The sequence below is a fragment of the Phyllobates terribilis genome, unplaced genomic scaffold, assembly GCF_046119375.1.
Source record: "Phyllobates terribilis strain yellow unplaced genomic scaffold, ASM4611937v1 Scaffold_5__5_contigs__length_657084704, whole genome shotgun sequence".
Taxonomy (NCBI): Eukaryota; Metazoa; Chordata; class Amphibia; order Anura; family Dendrobatidae; genus Phyllobates; species Phyllobates terribilis.
In genome coordinates this window covers 265,822,406-265,848,031 of record NW_027362765.1, presented here as the reverse complement: position 1 = coordinate 265,848,031, position 25,626 = coordinate 265,822,406, and the positions used below count along the sequence as shown (strand labels likewise).

The following is a 25,626-nucleotide window of genomic DNA, read 5'->3' as shown; positions in this document are numbered from 1 at the left end:
ACATGAGTGCAGTCCGATTTCCACGCAGAATGGAAAAAATGGAGAAACTGTTTTTGTCCATCCTCATCTGATAAAATCGGAGCTCAATATGCTCACACTCTGATCAGAGTTTGATCAGAGTGTCATTTGTATAGTTGGCCTGATTCTCTTGGATAAGAGAATCTACAGCAGTCTGCACCTGCCCTTAAAGTGGTTGCTCACTACCTGGAAAAACACTTTTTTAAATTAAGTTCTGGCCCTTGTAAAAAATCAAAGACACTAACAACCCACACTGTTGCTGTTTCAGTTAGTGCTGGGTCTCCCAGGGATTGTGTGACGCTATTATGCCACATAAGTCATGCAGCCATTCTGCGACTGCTGATGGATTGCAGGATTTATGTAGCATAAAAGTGTCCGTCACATGAGCCATGGGGACACAGTGCTATCTTTGGTGGAATCGGAAAGATGCCGGTGAGGGCGATAGGTATGTTATTTTTATTTACAAGGGGGAGTGTCTAATTTAGAAAGGGGTTGTTTGAGTAGAGAATAACCCCTTTAGAGTAAAAGAATATCAGTGGAAAACTATTGAAGCACATTTTCAGACATTGGCTCATATCTAAAACTTAAATTTCTTCGATTCTGATATGTTACATGTGCAGTAAATTGTGCACAGTATAATCGAAAAATGAACCTTTTTTTTTTCTTGTTAGGATATACCACGCAATCATGACGCAACAGATGCAAAATCTACAGCTCACACAATCCAAAAAGATCAGTGCCCCAGCTTCACCAAATGCAGCCAAACGCCTATATCGAAACCTTTCTGAAAAATTAAAGGGAAGCCACTCATCATTCGATGAAGCCTATTTCAGAGCAAGAGCTGACCGTTTCCGGAAACCATCTGTAGTAAGTTCATTTTCTTTCCTATTGAATGTTTAAGGAATATGCATAAATTACATATTGTGTATTGGTTTTGATTGAATCTTTCCCTTAAACTGACCACATAGTACATCAGACACAATGTGGACAAGTTCACACAACGTAACTTTTGGTTAAAGTGCAACAATTGCTCATGGACAGCACTCGGACCAATGTTATTCAATGGGGCAGTGCAGATGAGAGATTTTTTTTCACCGAGTAAATCTACGCGTAACAAATAGCAGTATACTGTACTTTCTTCTGATGGTTGAATGAGACTCGCCCATTCAAATCTATGAGTGTGAAAAAAAAATCTGATTCTGTACAGAGAAATAAAATTTTAACAGATACATTGTAATTCTATAACAAAGGAAAATGTATTTATTCTTGTAATTTTTTTAATACGTGCTGTTGTATAAAAATCGACTGTCTTTGGATGATATATGGAGAAAAAAAATATCTTCCTAGTATTCTGGATTTTGTATAAGCTTGTGTGAACTTAGCCTTGATGGTGTGGGTATAGGAGCTGTGCCAGTACTACTACATGTGGATTCCTACTAGATTATACAGCTCTCCCAACTCCCTAACAACCAGACCAAACAAATATTCATAAAGCATACATATATATTAGTATTGGCTAGAGACATACTCATATCAGTCACCGCATCGATACTTATAAGCCATCAGAGGAGTGGAATCCTTCAATATTAACCACTTCGCACCAGAGCCTGTTTTTGCCTTCGTGACCGGGCCAATTTTTTCAATTCTGACCACTGTCAATTTATGAAGTAATTACTCTGGAATGCTTCAATGGATCCCCCTGATTCTGAGACTGTTTTTTCGTGATATATTGTACTTCATGATAGTGGTAAAATTTATTCAATATCACTTGCGTTTATTTGTGAAAAAATCGGAAATTTGGCAAAAATTTTGAAAATTTTGCAATTTTCAAACTTTGAATTTTCATGCCCTTAAATCAGAGAGATATGTCACAAAAAATAGTTAATAAACAACATTTCCCACATGTCTACTTTACATCAGCACAATTTTGGAACCAAAATTTTTTTTTGTTAGGGAGCTATAAGGGTTAAATTTGACCAGCGATTTCTCATTTTTCCAACAAAATTTACAAAAACATTTTTTTAGGGACCACATCATATTTGAAGTCACTTTGAGGGGTCTATATGACAGAAAATACCCAAAAGTGACACCATTCTAAAAACTGCTCCCCTCAAGGTGCTCAAAACCACATTCAAGAACTTTATTAACCCTTCAGGTGCTTCACAGGAATTTTTGGAATGTGGAAGAAAAAAATTAACATTTAACTTTTTTCACAAAAATGTTATTTCAGACCCAATTTTTTTTATTTTCACAGGGGTAACAGGAAAAAATGGACCCCAAAATTTTTTGTGCAATTTCTCTTGAGCACGGTGATACCCCATATGTGAGGGGAAACCACTGTTTGGGCGCACTGCAGGGTTCGGAAGGGAAGGAGCACCATTAGACTTTTTGAATGTAAAATTTGTCTGAATAATTAGCAGACCCCATGTTGCGTTTGGAGAGCTCCTGATGTTCCTAAACAGTGGAAACCCCCCATAAGTGACACCATTTTGGAAACTAGACCCCTTCGGGAACTTATCTAGATGTGTGGTGAGCACCTTGAACCCTAAGGTGCTTCACAGAAGTTTATAATATTGAGCTGTAAAAATAAAATTTTCACATTTTTCCCACAACAACGTTTTTCATCCCTTAATTTTGCATTATCATAAGGGTAATAGGAAAAATTGCACCATGAAATTTGTTGTGCAATTTCTCCTGAACACGCTGATACCCCATATGTGGAGGCAAACCTCTGGTTGGGCGCACGCCTTGGTTTGGAAGGGAAGGAGCGCCATTTGACTTTTTGAATGTAAAATTTGTTTGAATAATTAGCGGATGCCATGTTGCATTTGGGGAGCCCCTGATGTGCCTAAACAGTGGAAACCCCCCACAAGTGACACCATTTTGGAAACTAGACCCCTTTGGGAACTTATCTAGATGTGTGGTGATCACCTTGCACCCCCAGGTGCTTCACAGAAGTTTATAATATTGAGCCGTAAAAATAAAATTTTCACATTTTTCCCACAAAAAATGTTTTTCATTCCCTAATTTTGCATTATCATAAGGGTAACAGGATAAATTGCACCATGAAATTTGTTGTGCAATTTCTCGTGAGTACGCCGATACCCAATATGTGGGGGAAAACCACTGCTTTGGTGTACGGCAGGGTTCGGAAGAGAAAGGAGCGCTATGTTGGCTGGGATAGGTTGCAGACACCATGTCACATTTGAAGAGTCGCTGACATGCCGAAACAGCAGAAACCCCCACAAGTGACCCCATTTTGTAAACTACACCTCTCAAGGAATTCATCTAGGGAAGTAGTGAGTATTTTTTAATTTTTAAATTTATACCATTGGGCAGTGAAAAAAGCATAATTATATTTTTACCACAAAAAAATGTTTTACCCTCAGATTTCACATTTTCACACAGGGCAATGGGTAAAAATGGTGCCGAAATGTGTCACACAATTTCTTCTAAAAGTGTCAATACCCCATATGTGGCTGTATCGTACCGCTCAGCCATACGGCGAGATCTGGGGGGGGGAGTGCTATTTGACAATTGGAAAACAAATTATTGTAGAATAGGCATTTGGATTTGGGAGCACAACATTTTCTGAATTTCTTTTGGGGGGCAAGGGCCATTTCGCTGTTCCAGAGCCTTTCTGCTACCTGTAACTTGGAAGTCCCTTATATTTTTAACAGATGACGGACCTGAGAGGGGACTAGCTTTGTTTGAGGACTGAGTTGAAGCTTTTATTGGGAACATTTTACGTAACATTTATCCGGCGCTCTAGGCTGAGCACTTACATCGGGGTTTCCATCTAAATTTCCAAGTGATGTAATTCAGATGAAACCCCTGCGGGATCCATTCACTGTAATGAGGCAGCAGAGTTACTCTGGACTCCGTCTGGCCTCTGTTTAGCGGTGTCCTTTTTTTCAGAAGTGCACAAAACTGTGGCCAACCGCACTTTTATGCACTCCTAAAACAAATGACACCGTGGGATCACAGGCCAGACGGCATCCACAGTGCCTATATCTGCCTCATTACAGGTAATCTTCCGTCATGGGTTCTGGCTGAATCACATATTTCAGAGATTTACATGGAAACACTGGGGTAAGTGCTCAGCGCTGAGCGCAGAATAAATGTAAAGCTCTGCGCCTTACTGCGATCTTTGGGAGACATAATAAACTAATCAGTAGCAGGTGAAGAATTGGTTTTATTTATTTTTTACGCCATTCCTCGTGTGATATAACTGATTAGATTACTTTATTCTTCGGGTCGGTGCGATTACAGAGATATCAGATTTATATTGGGTTTTTATGACTGACAGCTGTCACACACTAAATGACGCTTTTTTTTGCAAAATCTAGTTTTTGCATCGCCATATTTTGAGAGCTATAATTTTTCCAGATTTTGGCCGACAGAGTCATGTTATGGCTTGTTTTTTGCGGGACGAGTTGACATTTTTATTAGTACCATTTTTGGGTACGTGACATTTTTTGATCGCTTTCTATTCCGTTTTTTGGGAGGTAAAATTAACAAAAAACCAACAATTCAGGAATTGTTTTTTGAGGTTTTTTTTATGCCGTTCTGCGTGTGGTAAAAGTGATCTGGCAGCGTTATTCTTCAGGTCAGTACGTTTACAGCGATGCTACACTTACTATATATTTTTTTATGTTTTGGCGCTTTTACACAATAAAACCATTTTATAGAAAAAATATTTTTTTTGCATTGCTTTATTCTGAGAGGTATAACTTTTTTATTTTTCGGCTGATGGAGCTGTATTGTGGCTTGTTTTTTGCGGAACAAGATGCCGTTTTCAGCGGTACCATTTTTATTTCCATTTTGCTTTTTGATCGCATTTTTTTCCACTTTTTGTTTGGCGATATGAGGAAAAAGCATAGTTTTTTGCTCCGTTTTTTATTTATTTTTATTACGGTGTATACAGAAGGAGTTAATTAGTGTGACAGTTTTATAGCTCGGGTTGTTTCGGACACGGTGATACCAAATATGTGTACTTTTTTTATTTTTGCATAAATATACGGATTTATCGGTTTAATATTTTATTTATTTATTTTGTAATTTTTTTTTAACAGTTTAAAACATTTTTTTTTACTTTTATTTTTACATTTTTACTTAGTCCTTGTATGGGTCATTAATTTTTATTTTTCTGATCACTGATCTCATGTAATGTAATAGACATGTATTACATTACATGAGATCTTCCCTGACTGTTTCACAGTCAGTCTCCTGCCCGGCTTCAGCTGCAGGCTGAGCCAGGCAGGAGACCATATATGGCAGATCTGGAGGCGGTCATGTGACCTCCAGCTGCCATAGCAATGTCAGGTCCTGGAAGGTATAAGGGGGCCATCGGAGAGGTAAGTGGACGACCCCCTCTCCTCCTGCTGTCTTCTATATGCCGCGATCACTATAGATCGCGGCATATAGAAGACAGCAAAGGGTTAACATCACTGGGACCTGATCCAATCAGGTCCCGATGATGTTCCCTGTCAGAGCTATCGCTCTGCACCGCTCCCACAGCGCTTGCAAGACCCTGGGGGTCCTGAGCGCTGTGGGACCACCCACCGTTTTTAAACGTCCGCTCTGCACAGAGCACAGGCAGTGCGGACGTTTATCTACAGTGGGCAGTCGGGAAGCGGTTAATGACTACATAGGAATACCAAAGGTATTCACAAACCACTTACACTTATATAAAATACAAGTGCATCTCACTAAATTAGAATATCATCGAAATGTTAATTTATTTCAGTTCTTCAATACAAAAAGTGAAACTCATATATTATATAGAGTCATTACAAACAGAGTGCTCTATTTCAAGTGTTTATTTCTGTTAATGTTGATGATTATGGCTTACAGCCAATGAAAACACAAAAGTCATTATCTCAGTAAATTAGAATACTTTATGACAACAGCTTGAAAAATGTTTTTAAAATTCGAAATGTTGGCCTACTGAAATATATGTTCAGTAAATGCACTCAATACTTGGTCGGGGCTTCTTTTGCATCAATTACTGCATCAATTCGGCGTGGCATGGAAGCGATCAGCCTGTGGCTCTGATGAGGTGTTATGGAAACCGAGGTTGCTTTGATAGCAGCCTTCTGCTCATCTGCATTGTTGGGTCTGGTGTCTCTTATCTTCCTCATGACAATACCCCATAGATTCTCTTTGGCCATAGATTCTCTATGGGGTTAAGGTCAGGTGAGTTTTCTGGTCAATCAAGCACAGTGATACTGTTGTTTTTAAACCAGGTATTGGTACTTTTGGCAGTGTGGACAGGTGCCAAGTCCTGCTGGAGAATTAAATTTCCATCTCCAAAAAGCTTGTCGGCAGAGGGAAGCATGAAGTGCTATAAAATTTCCTGGTAGATGGCTGCGCTGACTTTGGTCTTGATAAAACACAGTGGACCTACACCAGCAGATGATGTGACTCCCCAAACCATCACTGATTGTGGAAACTTCACACTAGACCGCAAGCAGCTTGGATTGTGTGCCTCTCCACTCTTCCTCCACACTCTGGGACCTTGATTTCCAAATGAAAATTGGAACTCTGGGACCTTGTGGAGTATGTCAATGACTGCCTTCTGGACATCTGTCAAGTCAGCAGTCTTCCCCATGATTGTGGAGACTATTAAAACAGACTAAGTGACCTTTATAAACTCTTAGGAAGTCTTTGCAGGTGTTTTTTTGTTAATTATTTTAATTTACTGATATAATGAATTTTGTATTTTCAGTGGTTGTAAGCCATAATCATCAACATTAACAGAAATAAACACTTGAAATAGATCACTCTGTTTGTAATGACTCTATATAATATATGTGTTTCACTTTTTGTAATGAAGAACTGAAATAAATTAACTTTTTGATGATATTCTAATTTAGTGAGATGCACCTGTGTATGTCAGACTAGATCTGTATAAGCTTGGTTAGCAGGGATGCTCTGATTGAATACTAGTGGGCATTTCTATTCATTGAGAGCAATATATTATTGGGCTACATAACTATTGAATGAACCTGTATGCTATTTACTGTTTTTTTTTTAGCGACCCTCTGTTGTTATATGTGTTTTTATATTGTGTACACAAATTCTTAATAAAATAAACTGTCAATATAGTGCTTGAAATTTTCAGAATTCTCATGTACATGCATACTTTGAAAATATCAGCAACGTAGATTAACAAGAGCTCTGGGATTAAGATCTAAAGCATTTCGATTTTTGGTGCTGCTGACATAAGTGCGAATGTAAGCAATGAAATGTGCGCATTCCCTGCACCTTTATATGCCAACATCACTAAATAAAAATAAAAATATGAAAAAAAATACACACATGTAGTATTGATGAGCCCATAAAAGTCCGATCTATCAAAATATAAAATGCACCTAATCGGTAAACACTGTAAACAGGAAATAATGAAAAACGCCATTTTGGCCGCTGTAATACAGTAATCAAAATGTCATATGAATAAAAATTATATCTCGCCCTTAAATAGGCCCTTACAAAGCTGTTTCAATTGAAAAAATAAAAATACTACAGGACTAAAAAAATAATGACACATTTTTTTTTTTGTTACAAAATTTACAATTTTTTTTTCACCACTAAATAATAAAAAAAATGGACAAGTTTGGTAACACCATAATCGTACTGATGAGGAGAATCCTATTCCGAGGACATCTTCACCACACAAAGTATGCCGTAAAAACAATTCCCAAAAAACAGTATCAAAATTGTGTTTTTTTTTCCCCCAATTTTGTCGCACTTGGATTTTTTTTCCCGTTTTCGAGTCAACAATGTGGTAAAATGAATGGTGTCATTCAAAAATATATCTCGTCCCACAAAAAATAAGCCCTCATATGTCTATGTGGATACAAAAATAAAAAAAGTTATGGCTCTTGGAAGAAGGTGAGGAAAAATCATAAGAGCAATAATGGAAATTAACCATGTCAGGAAGAGGTTGAGTACTTTTGTTGGAATGTAGGAAACTGCAGAATAAAGCTAACATGCTTTTTATGCTGTACATTGAACACTACAAGGCTACTCTGGGACCTTGTGGAGTATGTCAATGACTGCCTTCTGGACATCTGTCAAGTCAGCAGTCTTTCCCATGATTATTTGGGGAACGATGAGTATTTGGTGAGTTTTTGATGTTGAAGACTTTCTACAGCATTTCTACATCTATTAAGTAAATTAGGTTACTTATGATTTTATCGCGTTTTTGATCCTGCTTTTTTTGCCTGCTTTTGGTTCTTTGTTTGTGATACCTTCTGGTATTGGCCTATGCATTTTTTAGTGTGTTTTCGCAGTGGAAGTGCACCCAAAACACATGTAATCCGCGTCTGACTTTATCAATAAAGTTTTATCAAGCTAAGTAACAGGAAGTTTCCAAAACAAAGCAGTTGTATCAAACATATAATTTGTGTGGGTTATGGGTTATGTCTGCAATTATACTGATCAAGGTCAATGTGACCAAAACGTTTGATTTTTTTGGTTCACTTGCACCTAATAAAGCTCTTTCATACTTATCTTCAAGGGTCAAGTTCTCTACAATTCATTGTATCTAAAGAGAACCTGTCACCATGAAAATGCAGCCCAATCTGCCAATGCCATGTTGTAGAGCAAGGGGAACATAATAGATTGATGTATAGGTTTGGTGGAAAATATTCAGTATAATCTCTTTTTAATTATTTAAAAGGAATCTGTCAGCAGGTTTTTTCCACCTCATCTGAGAGCAGCCTGATGAAGGAAATGAGACCCAGATTCCAATCATGTTTCACTTATATTACTGGGTGCAGCAATTCTGACACAATCAGAGCTTTTAGATTTAGCAATGAAGCACAGCTGAGAAAGCAAACCCTGCCCACACCAGGCTCTCTATGTACATCTTCTATTGACAGTGAGCTGCTTATCAGAGGAGGGGGCGTGGTTGGACCAAGATTCACAGAAACTGTAGTCCAGGCACTGATAACCGTCTGGTGATTCAACATTTATTTTATTGAAACAACAGCATGCATCCTAATAAGTGACACATCCCTGAAATTGATGTTTCAGGCCTTGTCTCATGCTGCCATCAGTTTACATAGCAATAACCTGCTGACAGATTTCCTTTAAACATCTGGGATTTTTTGTCCAGTGATGGGTCTCATCAGTGGCTGACTGTTATCTCTGTACCAAAAATCCCAGAAAAAGCAGATGTTTAAAAGATTAAATCATAGGTTACTGTACACTGATCACAAAACTATACATTTATCTGCTCTGCTCTTCTTGCTCTATAATATATAAAAGGAGAACAAAATAGCTAAAAAATAGTGTCTTATCCGGTAATAATTATCAAAACCTGATCCCAGGTTGTGTGGCTGCTACAGATCCACGGGTGATTTCATCAGAAAACTATAAAAATATGGAAGTTTGTGGTCTGTATCTGCAACAAAGACCATATCATTTTTTTTTCTTGAAGAAGAAGTGGGCTACACTTCAAAACGCGTAGAAAAATAACTTTTTTTTTTACATTATTGCTGGCATTTGACGTTAATTCATCAGTTGGCAGCGCGGATACAGACCGCAAACTTCCATTTTTTTATATGCTCTATAATATGACGCCTACAAGTTGGATTGCATTTACATGGTGACAGGTTCCTTTTAAAAAATAAAATGCCAAAAATCAAAGCATAAAAAAAAACAATAAATAAGCATGAAAAAAAAAATCACCGTCAAAAACGCAATAAACTAATTTAGCTAAATGGTGCAGAAAATCTGCAACATCAAAAACTCACCAAATACCCATTATGGAAGCTTAAAATGTGCTAGTTTGCCATGATCTGGGTGTGGCAATATTAAATAGAGAGTCCTTAGCCACCAGATGTTTTCTCCTATAGGCGCCTGAGACAGCTCTACATACCGGCTACCAAAAACATTATCTTTTTAACAGAAAGCCCAGTAATGCTCATTCCCCATCTGTGGCTGTGGATGTTACAGAAATGATGAGCTTCATCGTGATGTAGTTCTCCTTTCTGCATGGAGCTGGAAATAACAATTCTATTCAGTCCGTGATTAGAGAGACGCATTGAGCTCAGATCACATTGAGATTAAACGCACATTTTGACCCTGTGTGTAATTTAATCAGCCACCAGAGAATAAAATGAGTTGAGGAATATTTTTCTTACTTAACTAGCTAATTCAGACTGGCTCGTGAAATAATGATTTCATCATTGACGTTCTTTATCAGGTTTTAATATGGTAACATGGTCAGTGCTAAGATAAAGGGACATTCTTTGCCAGGTATAAGTGATTTTTCTCAGTTTAGCTCTTGACAACTCGGCAACAAACAATTCTAATTGTTTGTTGCCGAGTTGTCAAGAGCTAAATTGAGAAAAATCACTTATACCTTGCAAAGAATGTCCCTTTATCTTAGCACTGACTATGTTACCATATTAAAAAAAATATTGCACTGTGTGTGACTCTGGTGAATGTCTATACCTTGTTTTTTATTGTGGCTATTGTTTCCTTTAGATTTTATTAGAGTAGTTGAGGGGGCATAAAAGGCATCACTATGGTCCTTTTAACCTGTATATAGCATGTTTATTTATAATAGCATGATAGACATTCCTATAGATGCTGAAGATGATGTTATATAATTCCCCAAAACATGGTGCCTGGTAAGCTTCAAAATGTAGGGCCTGATACATCAAAGTGGAGTTGCCAGATTTCTGGAGCAAAACACTTTGAAAATGCTCAAATTTTGTGACTTTTGTTGTTTTCACAAGAGTCCAATCCATTAAAGTAGGTGGAGTATGGGCAGAATGGGGCATAGCAAGCTCGCTTAACAAATTCTTAGAAAGTTGCTCCACTTTAGTAATCTAACTTAAGCCAGAAATGTACTCTAGTCCCTGATTGGAGTAACAAGTTCAGTCAAGGCGCATGGAGACGCATGCCACTGATAAGATGAGCCTAATTGAATAAGTGACATACACTACTTAATGAATTAGAAGAATCTTACTCTTGCACGTCCATTTTTAAGACTGGTGTATAAAATGCCAGTCTAATGAATTGAGAGAGTCGTGCTGTTTACCTATTCAGGTTTATCCTCCCTGGTGTAATGTCCCCTGTCCAGGGCCCCTTACTATAATAATGTTCCACTTCCTGCCTCTTCCTCTACCATCCTGGTATAATGTCCCCCATTCATTAGCCCCTTCCTGGTATAATGCACCCATCTTCCTAGAATTGTTCCCTAGTCTATAATAATGTTTCCTATGCTTGGCCCTTTCCTGGCATAATAACTCCATCTTAGGTCCCTTCCTGGTGTAATATCCTCCATCCTGGGCCCCTTCCTGGTATCATGACCCTCATTCTGGGCCCCTTCCTTTTATAATGTCCCCCACCCTAGTCCATTCTGCAGATCTTTTCAAAAACATTAATAAAAAAATAAACAACTCCTCTTACCTTCCTCCACTCCCACGACATGCTGCATTCTCTTCTATATTCTCCATGGGCAGCACATGGACGCAGATCCAGCTGAAATTGGCGCAGGTGTCTGCGGACCTTTCTCCTGCACTGGTCCAGTCGTGGTCGCAGAGGATGCCCGTTATGCCCATTTTTTAATTACGTCAACTATGTCTAGGATTCAGTACAACAGTCCCGGATTCCAAGCACTCCCCTGGAATGACACATCTGTCCTTACAGGTATTATCAGTATGTGGCGCTTATGACTAGTGTTGAGCCACCCCCGTAGTGTTCGAGTTCGGTTCGGTTCGTCGAACACCCGTGTGTTCGCCGAACTGTTCGTCGAACTGTTCGTCGAACACCTTCGAACACCGTTAAAACCAATGGCAGGCAAACAAAAACACATAGAAACACATAGAAAACACCTTCAAAGGTGTCCAAAAGCTGACAAACTGCTCAGAAGACATAACTAACACATGGAAAAGTGACAAGTACATGCGAAAATAAAAGAGGTGGAGGAGTAAAAGGAGGGGGAGACACAGATATAGGCATGTCATGCCCTTCTAAAATCCAAAAAGTGAGAAGCCGACACGGCCAGTCCGCTCCTGCCCGTGCCACCTCCGTGTCGCCGGGTTTGTGCCAGAGCCGCGGTGAACCCTGACGGCCAGCCCCCCTCTCCCAATACTGGTGCCTGTCCGCTGGTGGGTCGAGCGAGCCCCCCTGTGGTGGAGGCAGCTCTAAGCTTTTTAATTTAAATTGTCTCTCTAATTTGAACGAATACACTTTAAATCCATTTACAAGGATCTATTGGAGGGCAAGTCTCATGCCAGCAGCCGCGGTAATTCCAGCTCCAGTAGCGTCCACTAAAGCTGCTGCAGTTAAAAAGCTTTTATAAGGATCGAGCTCGGCTGTCCACCGCAAGGCATCCTACTGCCAGTCCCAGCCCCTATGCCTTGGGGTGCCTCCTGATGCTCTTCACTAAGTATCCCATGGTCCCGAAGCATTTCCTTTGAAAAAATTAAGTGTCTAAACTACAGGTGGTGTAGCTTGCTTAACAGCCGGGATAATCCGCTGACTAGCAGACACTGCTACTAGGCACAAAGTATTTCCTGGGCTAGATGCAGTTAAAAATTTGTAATTAGATACTCTCGTTGGATGCTGAGAAAGCATTCCATAGAGTCTCCTGGCACGCAATATATGATTCTCTTAAAAAGCTTGGGGTAGGGGTCTAGGGGACCCTTTTATAGCCAATATCACGGCCCTGTATCGCAATACGTCACCTAGGCTGAAGATAAATGGAACTGTAGCACCCTGAGGGCTCGGTTGCTACAGACGTATTGCACCTCACCCAGAGGTGTGATATCTCACTCTCAGGTAAGGATGGAGTGTGGATCAGGACCCGACACCTGCATGCATTACACCACATTGCCGTGGGGCAGGGCGACCAATATGCCCTTGAGATGGGCACGACAGTCCCTGTCCCTGGCTGGAGTGGGGGGAGGGAACACTGAGGAAGGGGAACCCTGTAGTGCAGGAGCAGGGAGGAAGCAGTTCCTGGGTGCATTGAGAAGGGAGTATAAAAGGTGGGCACCATCTTAGTTCAGTGCAGAGAAGTCTGAGCAGAAGTGGCAGGGAGCAGGGGCTCTGCATGAGCTCTGCTCCGGAGGCGGGCCTAGTAACAGAGGCCCAGGCCTGGAAGAGGGAGAAGGAAGGAAGAGGAGCGGAGAAGGCTCCAGGAACGAGGAATGAAGGGATCCCAGGGGTGCGGACGGGCGAGTCGCCACCGCACGCCCGAATCCACCTGCGTGGAGGGGTCAGGCCAAAGGGGGAGACCGGTCCCCGAACTAGTGGAGGCAGGAAACGACCCTCAGCTAGAAACCGGAGGCTCTGACATTTTATGTGGCGCAGCCCCTCGCTACACCCGCTAGGAAGGCACCACATAGGGTCAGGGAAACTGGCGCCAAGTTTACCAAGAGGAGGCCCGAGGCAGCCGGACAGAAGTGTTGGTAAGAAAGGCCAGACAAAGGACACACAAAGGGGGTCCTGTGAAGTGCTCCAAAGTTATCTGGGAGTTGTCTGAGCCCCTCACCTGGTGAGCACAGTACGACGTGGGCAGCCGTTACCTGCAGACGTGGTCTGGATAATAAGAACTGTGAGTAAAGGCCCTGGACTGCATCACTGACTCCGTGTCGTTACTGCTGCTGCCCTGCACCATCACCCCCATCCTCCGCATACACTGCCCTGAGGCTATACTCCTCCCGTAGGGAGTTATGCTACGCTCTGCTGCACCCACAACACCAGCCTCAGCGGTCTGCCCTGTAGCGGCGGTTCACTCTGACCGCAATCCACGGGTGGCGTAGTCGGACATTTAAACATCAAAACCACATAAATAGTTCCGCCACTGGTTTGACCGCCCTGAGCCACGGAACCGGGTCGCCGCCACGAAGACTACAACCACCAGCATCCACCAAAAAGGGTCCGGCTTCGGGTGTCCCAAGGCCCAGGGGGTGCGTCAGAACATTTTCATCACCTTTCACAATCACCAATGGGACAAGGCAGGGATGTCCTCTGTCCCCTCTCTTATACATCCTAGTGACGGAGCACCTGCTCTCATCAATTCGCCATAACCCCAATATTAGGTGGATTGAGGTGGGAGGCACCGAGTACAAGTGCTCTCTATTTGCTGATGATGTCCTAGTATATATCACTCAATCACATATATCCATCCCTGCTGTTATGGCTGAAATAGATCACTTTGTTACATGGTAAAATTTTAAAATCAATGCAGCGAAGTCTGAGGCCCTCGATGTCTCCCTCCCCAAATCCATATAGGATTCCATCCAGTCCAACTTTCCCTTTGCCTGGCCCTCACAGGGTATCAAATACTTAGGAATTCCTATTCATAGAGACCTCTCCCATCTATGTTATCTTAATTTTGGGCCCTTTATTGAACAATTCCATACAGACCACGGTTGGCAAGTTAGAACTGTAAGATTCACTATGTGAATCACTGGTGTTTTGTGGAAAAGCACATGTACACTGCGTTCCAAATTATTATGCAAAAAGTGTTTAGGAGTGATAAGGGAAGAATTTGTTTGTTTGTCAGTTAAACTCATTGATGGTGATGTGTGTCAGGGCTCTTTATATCACTGTAAGCAATTGCAGACACCTGTGCTAATTAGTTTGGCAGGTGTGTCCAATGAAAGGCAAGACTACTTAAGAAGGCTCTCTCACATTATTAAGCAGCCTACATTTTCTGCCAAAATGGGAAAGAAAAAGGATGTGTCGGCTGCTGAGAAGCAACAAATTGTGGAGTGTTTAGGTCAAGGCATGACTACAATCAACATTGTGCGATGATCAGGATGAAGTGTCTTGGCAATCAAGAAGTATGTAGCTGATTCACAGTACACACGTGTGCGTGCTGATAAGGGCAAATTGAGGACTCTTTCCTACAGGCAATTACGTCAGGTTGAAAGAGCAGCGGCAAAAAAGCCTTGTCATAGCAGCAGACAAGTTTTTGAAGCTGCTTGTGCCTCCAACGTCCCCCAAACAACAAGATGCAGGGTCCTTCAGAGGTTTGCAGCTGTGCATATGCCATCCTGTCGACCTCCTCTATCCACTTCACACAAGCAGAAACGGCTCCAGTGGGCCAAACATTACATGAAGACTGATTTCAAAACTGTTTTGTTCACGGATGAGTGCCGTGCAGCGCTCGATGGTCCAGATGGATGGAGTGGAGGATGGCTGGTTGATGGACACCCCACGCAAACACGGCTACAGCGCCAACAAGGAGGAGGTGGAGTAATGTTTTGGGCTGGAATCATGGGGAGAGAGATTGTCAGCCTCTTTAGGATCCCTGAAGGCGCTAAAGATGAACTCCATAATGTATGTGGATTTTCTCAAACAGCACTTCCTGCCATGGTTCAAGAAGAAGAACCGTGTATTTCACAGCAAGATCATTTTTCTGCATGATAATGCACCATCTCATGCTGCACATAAAACATCTGCATCTCTGGCTGATATGGGCATAAAAGGGGACAAACTTATGGTGTGACCCCCATGCTCCCCTGACCTCTACCCCATTCAGAACCTTTGGAGCATCATTAAAAGGAGTGTCTATGAAGGCGGGAGGCAGTTCACATCTAAGCAACAGCTCTGGGAGGGTATTCTGTCCTCATGCAAAACAATTGAAGCAGAAACCATCCAAAACCTGACAAATTCAATGGACGAGAGAGTTCAGAAGCTCCTTTCGAACAAGGGGTCCTATGTGAAAATGTAACATCACCTAGAATAAAGTTTTGAGTTGAAAACTGTTTGATTTCAGTTTCTAACAACCTGCTAATGCTTATAATTTCAAAAATGACCATTTTTTTGGTCTTTATTAAAATGAAAAGGTTGATCGAAAAGTTTGGGGGATCTAAGAGTGTGGCAACCCAGTAGTCATGATTACTTCGAATTCTGACAATATGAGGGTCATGCTGCAGGTAGTGCAGCAAGAAGGCACTTATGTGTCTTGCGCATCTCGGAGCCCCAAAATTATTTTCCGGGCTAGATGCAGCTAAAAATTATTTTTAATTTTAAATCTGGTGGAGCTTATTATAGATGGCCTAATAGGATCAGTGCTGCACACTGCTACAAAGCCCAAATTATTTTCCAGACACAGATAAACATGATTAGTAATTTGAAAGCTTAAAACGGTTGGTAGGGTGATTTTAACCAATCATCAAGCTTTTACTCTCCCCAGGATGACACAGGGGTAGAAAAGTTGTTTCGGATCCATGATTTGTTCATCTTTATGAACGTGAGTCTGTCTACATTATCAGTGGAGAGCCGCGTGCGCTTATCTGTCAGCACACCACCAGCAGCGCTGAACACACGTTCAGACAGAACGCTGGCTGCGGGGCATGACAAGATCTCCAAGGCGTAAGTGGCTAGCTCCGGCCATTTATCCAGATTGGAAGCCCAAAAAGAGCAAGGGTCCAGTGACACAGTCGTGGCTTCAATGTTTACTTGGAGATACTCCTGTACCATCGTCTCTAGGCGTTGACTATGTGTCAGACTTCTTGTCTCCTGTAGCCTTGCAAAGGATGGGCTAAAAAAGTGGTGAAATGATTCCGCAAAATTGATGTTACCAGCAGATACTGTGGTTCTGTTACGGTTTGAGTGCTGAACACTTGACGGTCCCATGGTTGGCAAGTTGGAACTGTGAGATTCACTACGTGCACCACTGGTGTTTTGTGGAAAAGCACATGTAAGATTCTGCAACAGTCTCTGCTGATACTCCTGCATGCGTGCATCCCTTTCAATGGCAGGAATAATTTCTGCAAATTTACTTTTGTACCGGGGATCTAACAGTGTGGCAACCCAGTAGTCAGGATTATTTCCAATTCTCACAATTCGAGGGTCATGTTGCAGGTAGTGCAGCAAGAAGGCACTCATGTGTGTTGCGCATCCAGGAGCACCAAGTCCCTGTTGTGTTGGTAGCGAGGTAACAATCATGCTTCCTTCCTCTGTCCTCTCCCCCCAACCTCGCACAACAGAAATGTGATCAAGGTCTCCCTCATCTGATGAGTCTTCCATCAGTTCGTCCTCCACTTCTTCCTGGGCTCCTGCACCTTCCTCACTAGTTTGGCTGCTACCATGCGCCCTGGTAAAACCATCTCCCCCACCCTCACATGCCTGCCGCCTTGGTCCTGCCGACCGTCTGGACCTTGCAGATGTTAGCCCTTCCGCATACAACTCCTCCTCCTCTACTTCCTCCACCTCCTCTTGTGCCACCACCTGACTCCGAATTCTGTTTAACATGTGCTCCAGCATGTAAATCACCGGAATAGTCATGCTGATAATGGCATCATCAGCACTAAACATCTTCGTCGCCATTTCAAAACTGTGCAGAAGGGTGCATAGGTCCCTGATATGAGACCACTCCTCCAGCGTGATTTGCCCCACCTCTGGATCTCGTTGGCCCAGGCTATACGTCAGAACGTATTGCACCAGGGCTTGTCGGTGCTGCCACAGTCGCTGCAACATGTGCAGAGTTGAATTCCACCGGGTAGGCACATCGCATTTTAGCCGGTGAAGTGGCAGGCCCAACGACTTCTGTAGAGATGTAAGTCGCTGAGCTGCGGGATGCGAACGGCGGAAGTGAGCACACAGCGACCGTGCCCTCTGCAGAAGGCCATCTAGTCTGGGATAGTGGGCTAAAAATTGCTGGACAACCAGGTTCAACACGTGAGCCATACAAGGCACGTGTGTGACATTGCCCTGGCGAAGGGCCGCACCCAGGTTTGCAGCATTGTCGCACACGGCCTTCCCTGGTTTCAGGTCCAGTGGAGACAGCCATTCATGAAATTGGTTCTCCAGAGCTGACCACAACTCCTCAGCTGTGTGACTCACATTTCCCAGACATTTCAAAGTAAAAACCGCCTGATGACATTGAGCCCTACTGCCAGCATAGTAAGGAGGTGTGCAGGATCCCTTCTGCGCAGTTAGAAAGCTTGTGGCATGACCAGACAGGCTTTGGGTGCAGGTGGAAGACCGAGAGGAGGTTGAGGAGGCAGAAGCAGTGGAGGAACTTTGACATAAAGAGGATTGACGCACAACTCGTGGGGACGGCAAGACTTGGACAGCAGCCCCTTGTCCTGCTGTCACCATAGTTACCCAGTGCCCAGTCAGCGACATGTAACGCCCCTGTCCATGCCTACTCGTCCAAGTGTCTGTGGTGAAATGCACCCTGTCACACACAGAGTTTCTCAAAGAAGCGGTGATGTTGTGTGCGACATGCTGGTTGAGCGAAGGCACACCTTTCTTTGAGAAGTAGTGCCGACTGGGCATCTGGTACTGGGGCACTGCGACGGACATAAGGTCTAGAAAATCCTCTGTGTCCACCAGGCGGAAAGGCAGCATTTCTGTAGCCAAGAGCTTGCAGATGGTGAAATTCAACCTCTTAGCTTTCTCATGGCTAGGAGGAAATGGTCTTTTACTTGTCCACATCTGAGGGACCGAGGGCTGGCTATAGTGCTTAGACGGGGTTGATAAGGGTGTCCCCGGCAAACTGCCGGTCTGTGAGGAAGATGCAGGCGGACATGTTAGGTTGCCTTGATCCAAAGGTGGTGCTATCGATGTCGGACAGCGCTCAACACCAGCTGGTGTTACCACCTCCAAAGAAAATGATGACCTGCCAATCACGCTGGCTGTTGCGGGTAAAGAGGTGGCAGGTCTGCGCCCCAAAACAGGTGAGACTGCTGTCCCCCCAGTCACAGAGGATGAAGAGGCCGCGGATGCACAAGATATGGCAGACGGTGGTTGGCCCGGCCGGTTAGGCCGTATTGTAGCACACTGAGCTTCCCACTGCAACTTATGCTTCATGTCCATTTGCCGGTTCATGCATGAAGTACTCAAACTATGTATTTTTTGGCCTCTACTTAGCTTTTGCTGACAAATGTTACAGATAACACGAGTTGGGTCATCTTTATCGATCTGAAAAAATGCCCAGGCTATGCAAGGCTTAGCACCCATGTGACCTGAAGAGCCACCACGACTTGTGGTGAGAGGCAGAGTTGTGTTTGAGGATGCAGTTGTTGACATTCTTCCAGTACTACGTCTCTGTCCAGGAAGGCGCAACCTGACCTCGTCGTCACTAGCATCTTCCTCCACCTCCTCTGCTGACCTCATCTCTTGGCTGACTGTGGGTTGACAGTAAGTGGGATCTCCAACCTCATCATCATCACCCTGTGTGTTATCACACCCGTCGTCCTCAGAGCCAACCTGTTCCTGCCCTGACAAAAAACTAAAGTTGTCGCTCCAATCAGGTATTTGAGTCTTATCATCGTCTTCCTCATTGTCTCCACCAACAGGAGTTACAGTTTGGGAATGAGGGTCTACATTATGGTCAGAACCTTCTGCGTCTGGTCCCGGATCCGACTCATAAAGATTCTGGGCATCAGTGCAGATCATTTCCTCGTCTGGATTCACAGAAGCGCTGGAGTCGACCTCTGATTCCCAGGCTATAGTATGAGTAAACAGCTCTGCAGACTCAACCATCTGTTCTACCTCATACTCAGACGGGCAGCTGGAGATTTGGGAGCTGTGAGGAAGCAAGTGCGATTTGGGTGACACCTTTGAGGACTGGAGTATTTGTGATGTTGAAGTTGATGTGGAGGAGAGCCCACTTAAAGGAGCACTTGATATCCGTTGAAGCACCTGCTGTTTTTGTGCCTCATCTGGAATTTGTAGCGATTGGCGTGGCCGTAAGAAAGGGATCTTATCACATTGTCCGATAAAAGAAGTAGACATTTTAGTTTGGCTGGAAGATGGTCTTTCTTCTGCAGATGTTACTGTTGCTTTAACACCTACCCCACGGACACAACCTTTTTTCCCCTTCCCAACACGCCTATTCCCCTTTCCACCAGCAGCAGGCCTTTTTCCACTCATTTTGGTGGTTAACTAATTCACAACTCTGGAGTTGTTTGCACAAAAAAACAATGGATGGTAACCGAGCAGAGCTGAGTGGCCAAACTGTGGTATTAGGCCAAAACTATTGGCTGGGTTAGATGCAGAAAAAAATTATATTCAATTTGCAACCTGATGGAGGTCAGTATAGATGGACTAATACAACAAGTCCCACACACAGCTAGAAGCCCAATATTTTTTCAGAGGTAGATGCAGAAAAAAATATATTCAGTTTGCAACCTGATGGAGGTCAGTATAGATGGACTAATACAACTAGTCCCACACACAGCTAGAAGCCCAATATTTTTTCAGAGGTAGATGCAGAAAAAAATATATTCAGTTTGCAACCTGATGGAGGTCTGTATAGATGGATTAATAGAACAAGTCCCACACACAGCTAGAAGCCCAATATTTTTTCAGAGGTAGATGCAGAAAAAAATATATTCAGTTTGCAACCTGATGGATGTCAGTATAGATGGACTAATACAACAAGTCCCACACACATCTAGAAGCCCAATATTTTTTCAGAGGTAGATGCAGAAAAAAATTATATTCAGTTTGCAACCTGATGGAGGTCTGTATAGATGGATTAATAGAACAAGACCCACACACAGCTAGAAGCCCAATATTTTTTCAGAGGTAGATGCAGAAAAAAATATATTCAGTTTGCAACCTGATGGAGGTCAGTATAGATGGACTAATACAACAAGTCACACACACAGCTAGAAGCCCAAATATTTTTTCAGAGGTACTGTAGATGCAGATAAAAATTATTTTTAATTTGCAACCTGATGGAGGTCAGTATAGATGGACTAATAGAGAAAGTCCGACACACTGCTAGAAGGCCAAATATTTTTTCAGAGCTAGATGCAGAAAAAAATTAGATTCAGTTTGCAACCTGATGGAGGTCAGTATAGATGGACTAACAGAGAAAGTCCCACACACTGCTAGAAGGCCAAATATTTTTTCAGAGCTAGATGCATACAAAAAATTATTTTGAATTTGCAACCTGATGGAGGTCAGTATAGATGGACTAATAGAACAAGTCCCACACACTGCTAGAAGGCCAAATATTTTTTCAGAGCTAGATGCAGAAAAAAATTATATTCAGTTTGCAACCTGATGGAGGTCTGTATAGATGGATTAATAGAACAAGACCCACACACAGCTAGAAGCCCAATATTTTTTCAGAGGTAGATGCAGAAAAAAATATATTCAGTTTGCAACCTGATGGAGGTCAGTATAGATGGACTAATACAACAAGTCCCACACACAGCTAGAAGCCCAAATATTTTTTCAGAGGTACTGTAGATGCAGATAAAAATTATTTTTAATTTGCAACCTGATGGAGGTCAGTATAGATGGACTAATAGAGAAAGTCCGACACACTACTAGAAAGCCAAATATTTTTTCAGAGCTAGATGCAGAAAAAAATTATATTCAGTTTGCAACCTGATGGAGGTCAGTATAGATGGATTAATAGAACAAGACCCACACACAGCTAGAAGCCCAATATTTTTTCAGAGGTAGATGCAGAAAAAAATATATTCAGTTTGCAACCTGATGGAGGTCAGTATAGATGGACTAACAGAGAAAGTCCCACACACTACTAGAAGGCCAAATATTTTTTCAGAGCTAGATGCAGAAAAAAATTATATTCAGTTTGCAACCTGATGGAGGTCTGTATAGATGGACTAATACAACAAGTCCCACACACAGCTAGAAGCCCAATATTTTTTCAGAGGTAGATGCAGAAAAAAATATATTCAGTTTGCAACCTGATGGAGGTCAGTATAGGTGGACTAATAGAACAAGTCCCACACACTGCTAGAAGCCCAAATATTTTTTCAGAGCTAGATGCAGAAAAAAATTAGATTCAGTTTGCAACCTGATGGAGGTCAGTATAGATGGACTAATAGAATGATGCTATGCCCAAAAGATTTTACTTCACTAGGTGAGGTAAAAAAATTGGTATTCTATACACAGGTGGTATATCTTGCAACACAGATAGGCTACTCCACTGACTAACACACTTTGCAATAGGCCAAAAAGGATTAGCTTTGCTAGATTCAGCCAAATGCTGTGAAAAAAACTTGCACAGCACTGGCACAGACCTGCCTGGCAAAAACTGATAGGAACTGATGTAACCTAGTCCTGAAAAGGACTCCAATTACAATTAGTCTTTACTCCCACAACCTATCTATTTAAGAGCACAGACCTGCCTGATAAAAGTCGTAGGAAATGCTGTAACCTAGTCCTTAAAAGGACTGCAATCACAACTATTCCCTACTCCCAAGCTATCTGTATATTTGGGCGAAAATTGGCTTGAAATTAACAAGGTATAGTGCACACAGCAACAGCGGTGCCGTCTAACACGCAGCTGCAGCAGTGAGAAAATGGTGGCGACGGGGAAAATGGCTTGGTCTTATAGGGCAAGGACATGTGACATACACTGCCAATCACACATGCCCTTGCTTGTGTGAAAAAAAGCACTTCGCTCCGTGTGTGCGCTGCTGATAGGCTGACAGATTGCACCTCCCCACTGCAAATGCGGGAAAGAGAAAAAAAAATGGAGATCTTCATTGTTCCTGCAGAGATCCATCCCCTGCCCCTCCCCCCACCCCGCTGTACACTCAAACTGCGTATTAACATTAATTTTCATCATTACTGAGAAAAAATCCAGTTATGATTTTGGTGCACGAACAGTTATCGAACATAACCTCGAACAGCCGAATTTTTCTCAAATTGTTCGTGTTCGCCGAACGGCTCGAACACCGCCCAAAACAGCTCGAATTTGAGATTGGCGAACAGTTCGAGTAGAACAACGCTCATCTCTACTTATGACTAACAGTGATTTCAGCATAATTGCTTTAAAGGTAATCTGTCACCAGGTTTTTGCTACCCGATCAGAGAGCAACATAATGTAGCTGAAGAGACCCTGATTCCAGCGATATATTACCTACTGGGTTGCTTGTTGCAGTTTTGATAAAAGTCATTGTTTTATCTGCAGCAGATCTAGCAGTTCTCTGAATGCTGAGCTCTGTATAACCCCACCCACACCAATGATTGTCAGCTTTCTGTGTACACTGTGCATAGGCAGAAAGCTGGCAATCACTGATGGTGGTGGGGTTATACAGAACTCATGAATATATAGGACTGCATGGCAGTAGATTTACTAGTCCTCTAATGATAATATTCTGCTGATAAAACAGTGATTTCATGAAAATGACAGCAAGCAGCCCAGTAAGTGACACATCGCTGAATTCAGGGTCTCAGTCTCTATATTATGCTTTCTCAAGTTAGGTGGAAAAACCTGGTGACAGGTGGTAAGTTTCAGTAAGCGAGTTACAGAGCAACTCAGGCCCATGAAAAAACAACTGTATTGTATTATAGGGATATGAGCTATAGTAATAACTACCATACTCCTCTGTCATAAATATTTCTATGTGGCTTACAAAAGAACAGAACTGGTATTAGCAATTATGTATGGATGTTATTACTGAGCTGGTATTTCTGTTTGGCCTACACTATTGAATGGACACTATGTTGATTACATTTTAAAGGTTGCATCATTCTGTAGAAGTTACCAACAATTATAATCTTTGCATAGCAAAAGATGAACTCTGCTGAAGATGTATAGTACTAATCAATAGCAAAACAGAGAATTCTGCACATGTTGGAATTAGAAGAATTCAAAATCAGTGCAGATTTTTTCATTGTACATATAAAGGATTTTCTAAGCTTTAAATGCATATGATATAGATTTTGGTGGATAATCTGTACCAAAAATATGCCATGTACTTAAGGAGCTTTATGTACTGCTTGAAGTTTTTTGTCTATTTCTGTAAATGTTTCTAGCAGCTCAGTCACAATTGACTTTTAGGATTGCTACTTCCTGTAGGTGGCACTAGAGTTCAAGTCATCTTCCTCTCTGAAGAGACAATTTGCATATTTCCCAGAGGAGCATTGTGGCTTTAAAAGTCTCCTCACCTGACGTGCTTAACATGTCACTCTCCACATGGAGAAATATTACCCCTAGATATCTAGCAGCTCTGTAATACTAAAAAAAATTAATTTTTTAAGTAAACAATCATAACTGTCTTCAAGACTAGATTTGGAATAGGAGGGGGTGGTGGTTTGGAAACTTTTTTGTGATGGCAGTAACTATGCTGTGACATGCATACATGTAATGCAGCATTTCCACATCTGATTGTCAGTGTCCTTGATTCGTAGACTGGCTCCAGGTCTCTGAATCCAAACTGAATGGCCTTATAGGCATTTATGTGGCTGTCAGGTCTGGGTAAAGAGGCCAACAGCCAATCGCGGACCAAACTCAGTCCATGAAACATGTTTTTGTGAATCCAGCTTAAGGGGAATCTGTCAGCAGGTTGTAGGTGTAAGCAGGTCACTGGATGCAACACGCAGACAAGGACAAGGCAGAAGTAATGACTTTACTATTTATTCTCCAGGTGCGAATACAGGAAGGAGGTAAGAGTCATTTTTGAGTAACAGGGTATTTAAAGAGTACAATATACAATAATAGCAAGATTGTTATGAACACACTATAACTCTTGCAGCGCGACTTTACTAAGTTATATACAGTGCTGGCCAAAAGTATTGGCACCCCTGCAATTCTGTCAGATAATACTCAGTTTCTTCCTGAAAATGATTGCAATCACAAATTCTTTGGTATTATTATCTTCATTTAATGTGTCTTCAATGAAAAAAACACAAAAAGAATTGTCCTAAAGCCAAATTGGATATAATTCCACACCAAACCTAAAAAAGGGGGTGGACAAAAGTATTGGCACCCTTCGAAAAAAATCATGTGATGCTTCTCTAATTCATGTAATTAACAGCACCTGTAACTTACCTGTGGCACCTAACAGGTGTTGGCAATAACTAAATCACACTTGCAGCCAGTTAACATGGATTAAAGTTGACTCAACCTCTGTCCTGTGTCCTTGTGTGTACCACATTGAGCATGGAGAAAAGAAAGAAGACCAAAGAACTGTCTGAGGACTTGAGAAACCAAATTGTGAGGAAGCATGAGCAATCTCAAGGCTACAAGTCCATCTCCAAAGACCTGAATGTTCCTGTGTCTTCCTTGCGCAGTGTCATCAAGAAGTTTAAAGCCCATGGCACTGTGGCTAACCTCCCTAGATGTGGGCGGAAAAGAAAAATTGACGAGAGATTTCAATGCAAGATTGTGCAGATGGTGGAAAAAGAACCTCGACTAACATCCAAAGAAGATCTAGCTGCCCTGCAGTCCGAGGGTGCAACAGTGTCAACCCGTACTATATGTCGACGTCTGAATGAAAAGGGACTGTATGGTAGGATACCCAGGAAGACCCCACTTCTTACCCCGAGACATAAAAAGCCAGGCTGGAGTTTGCCAAAACTTACCTGAGAAAGCCTAAAACGTTTTGGAAGAATGTTCTCTGGTCAGATGAGACAAAAGTAGAGCTTTTTGGGAAAAAGAATCAACATAGAGTGTACAGGAAAAAAAAAGAGGCATTCAAAGAAAAGAACACGGTCCCTACAGTCAAACATGGCGGAGGTTCCCTGATATTTTGGGGTTGATTTGCTGCCTCTGGCACTGGACTGCTTGACCGTGTGCATGGCATTATGAAGTCTGAAGACTACCAACAAATTTTGCAGCATAATGCAGGGCGCAGTGTGAGAAAGCTGGGTCTCCCTCAGAGGTCATGGGTCTTCCAGCAGGTC

At 42.2% G+C, this 25,626-nt stretch overlaps 1 protein-coding gene across 1 annotated transcript in view; it reads left to right on the top strand.

Moving 5' to 3' along the window:
- The window catches only part of ANKFN1 (ankyrin repeat and fibronectin type III domain containing 1), a 1,224,583-nt gene that overhangs the window by 148,217 nt on the left and 1,050,740 nt on the right, over window positions 1–25,626 (top strand). Inside the window, exon 2 of the mRNA XM_073684132.1 lies at window positions 690–885. Within this exon, the coding sequence (XP_073540233.1) occupies window positions 706–885 (180 nt within the window). The 5' untranslated portion in view covers window positions 690–705. The remainder of the gene's footprint in view (window positions 1–689; window positions 886–25,626) is intronic.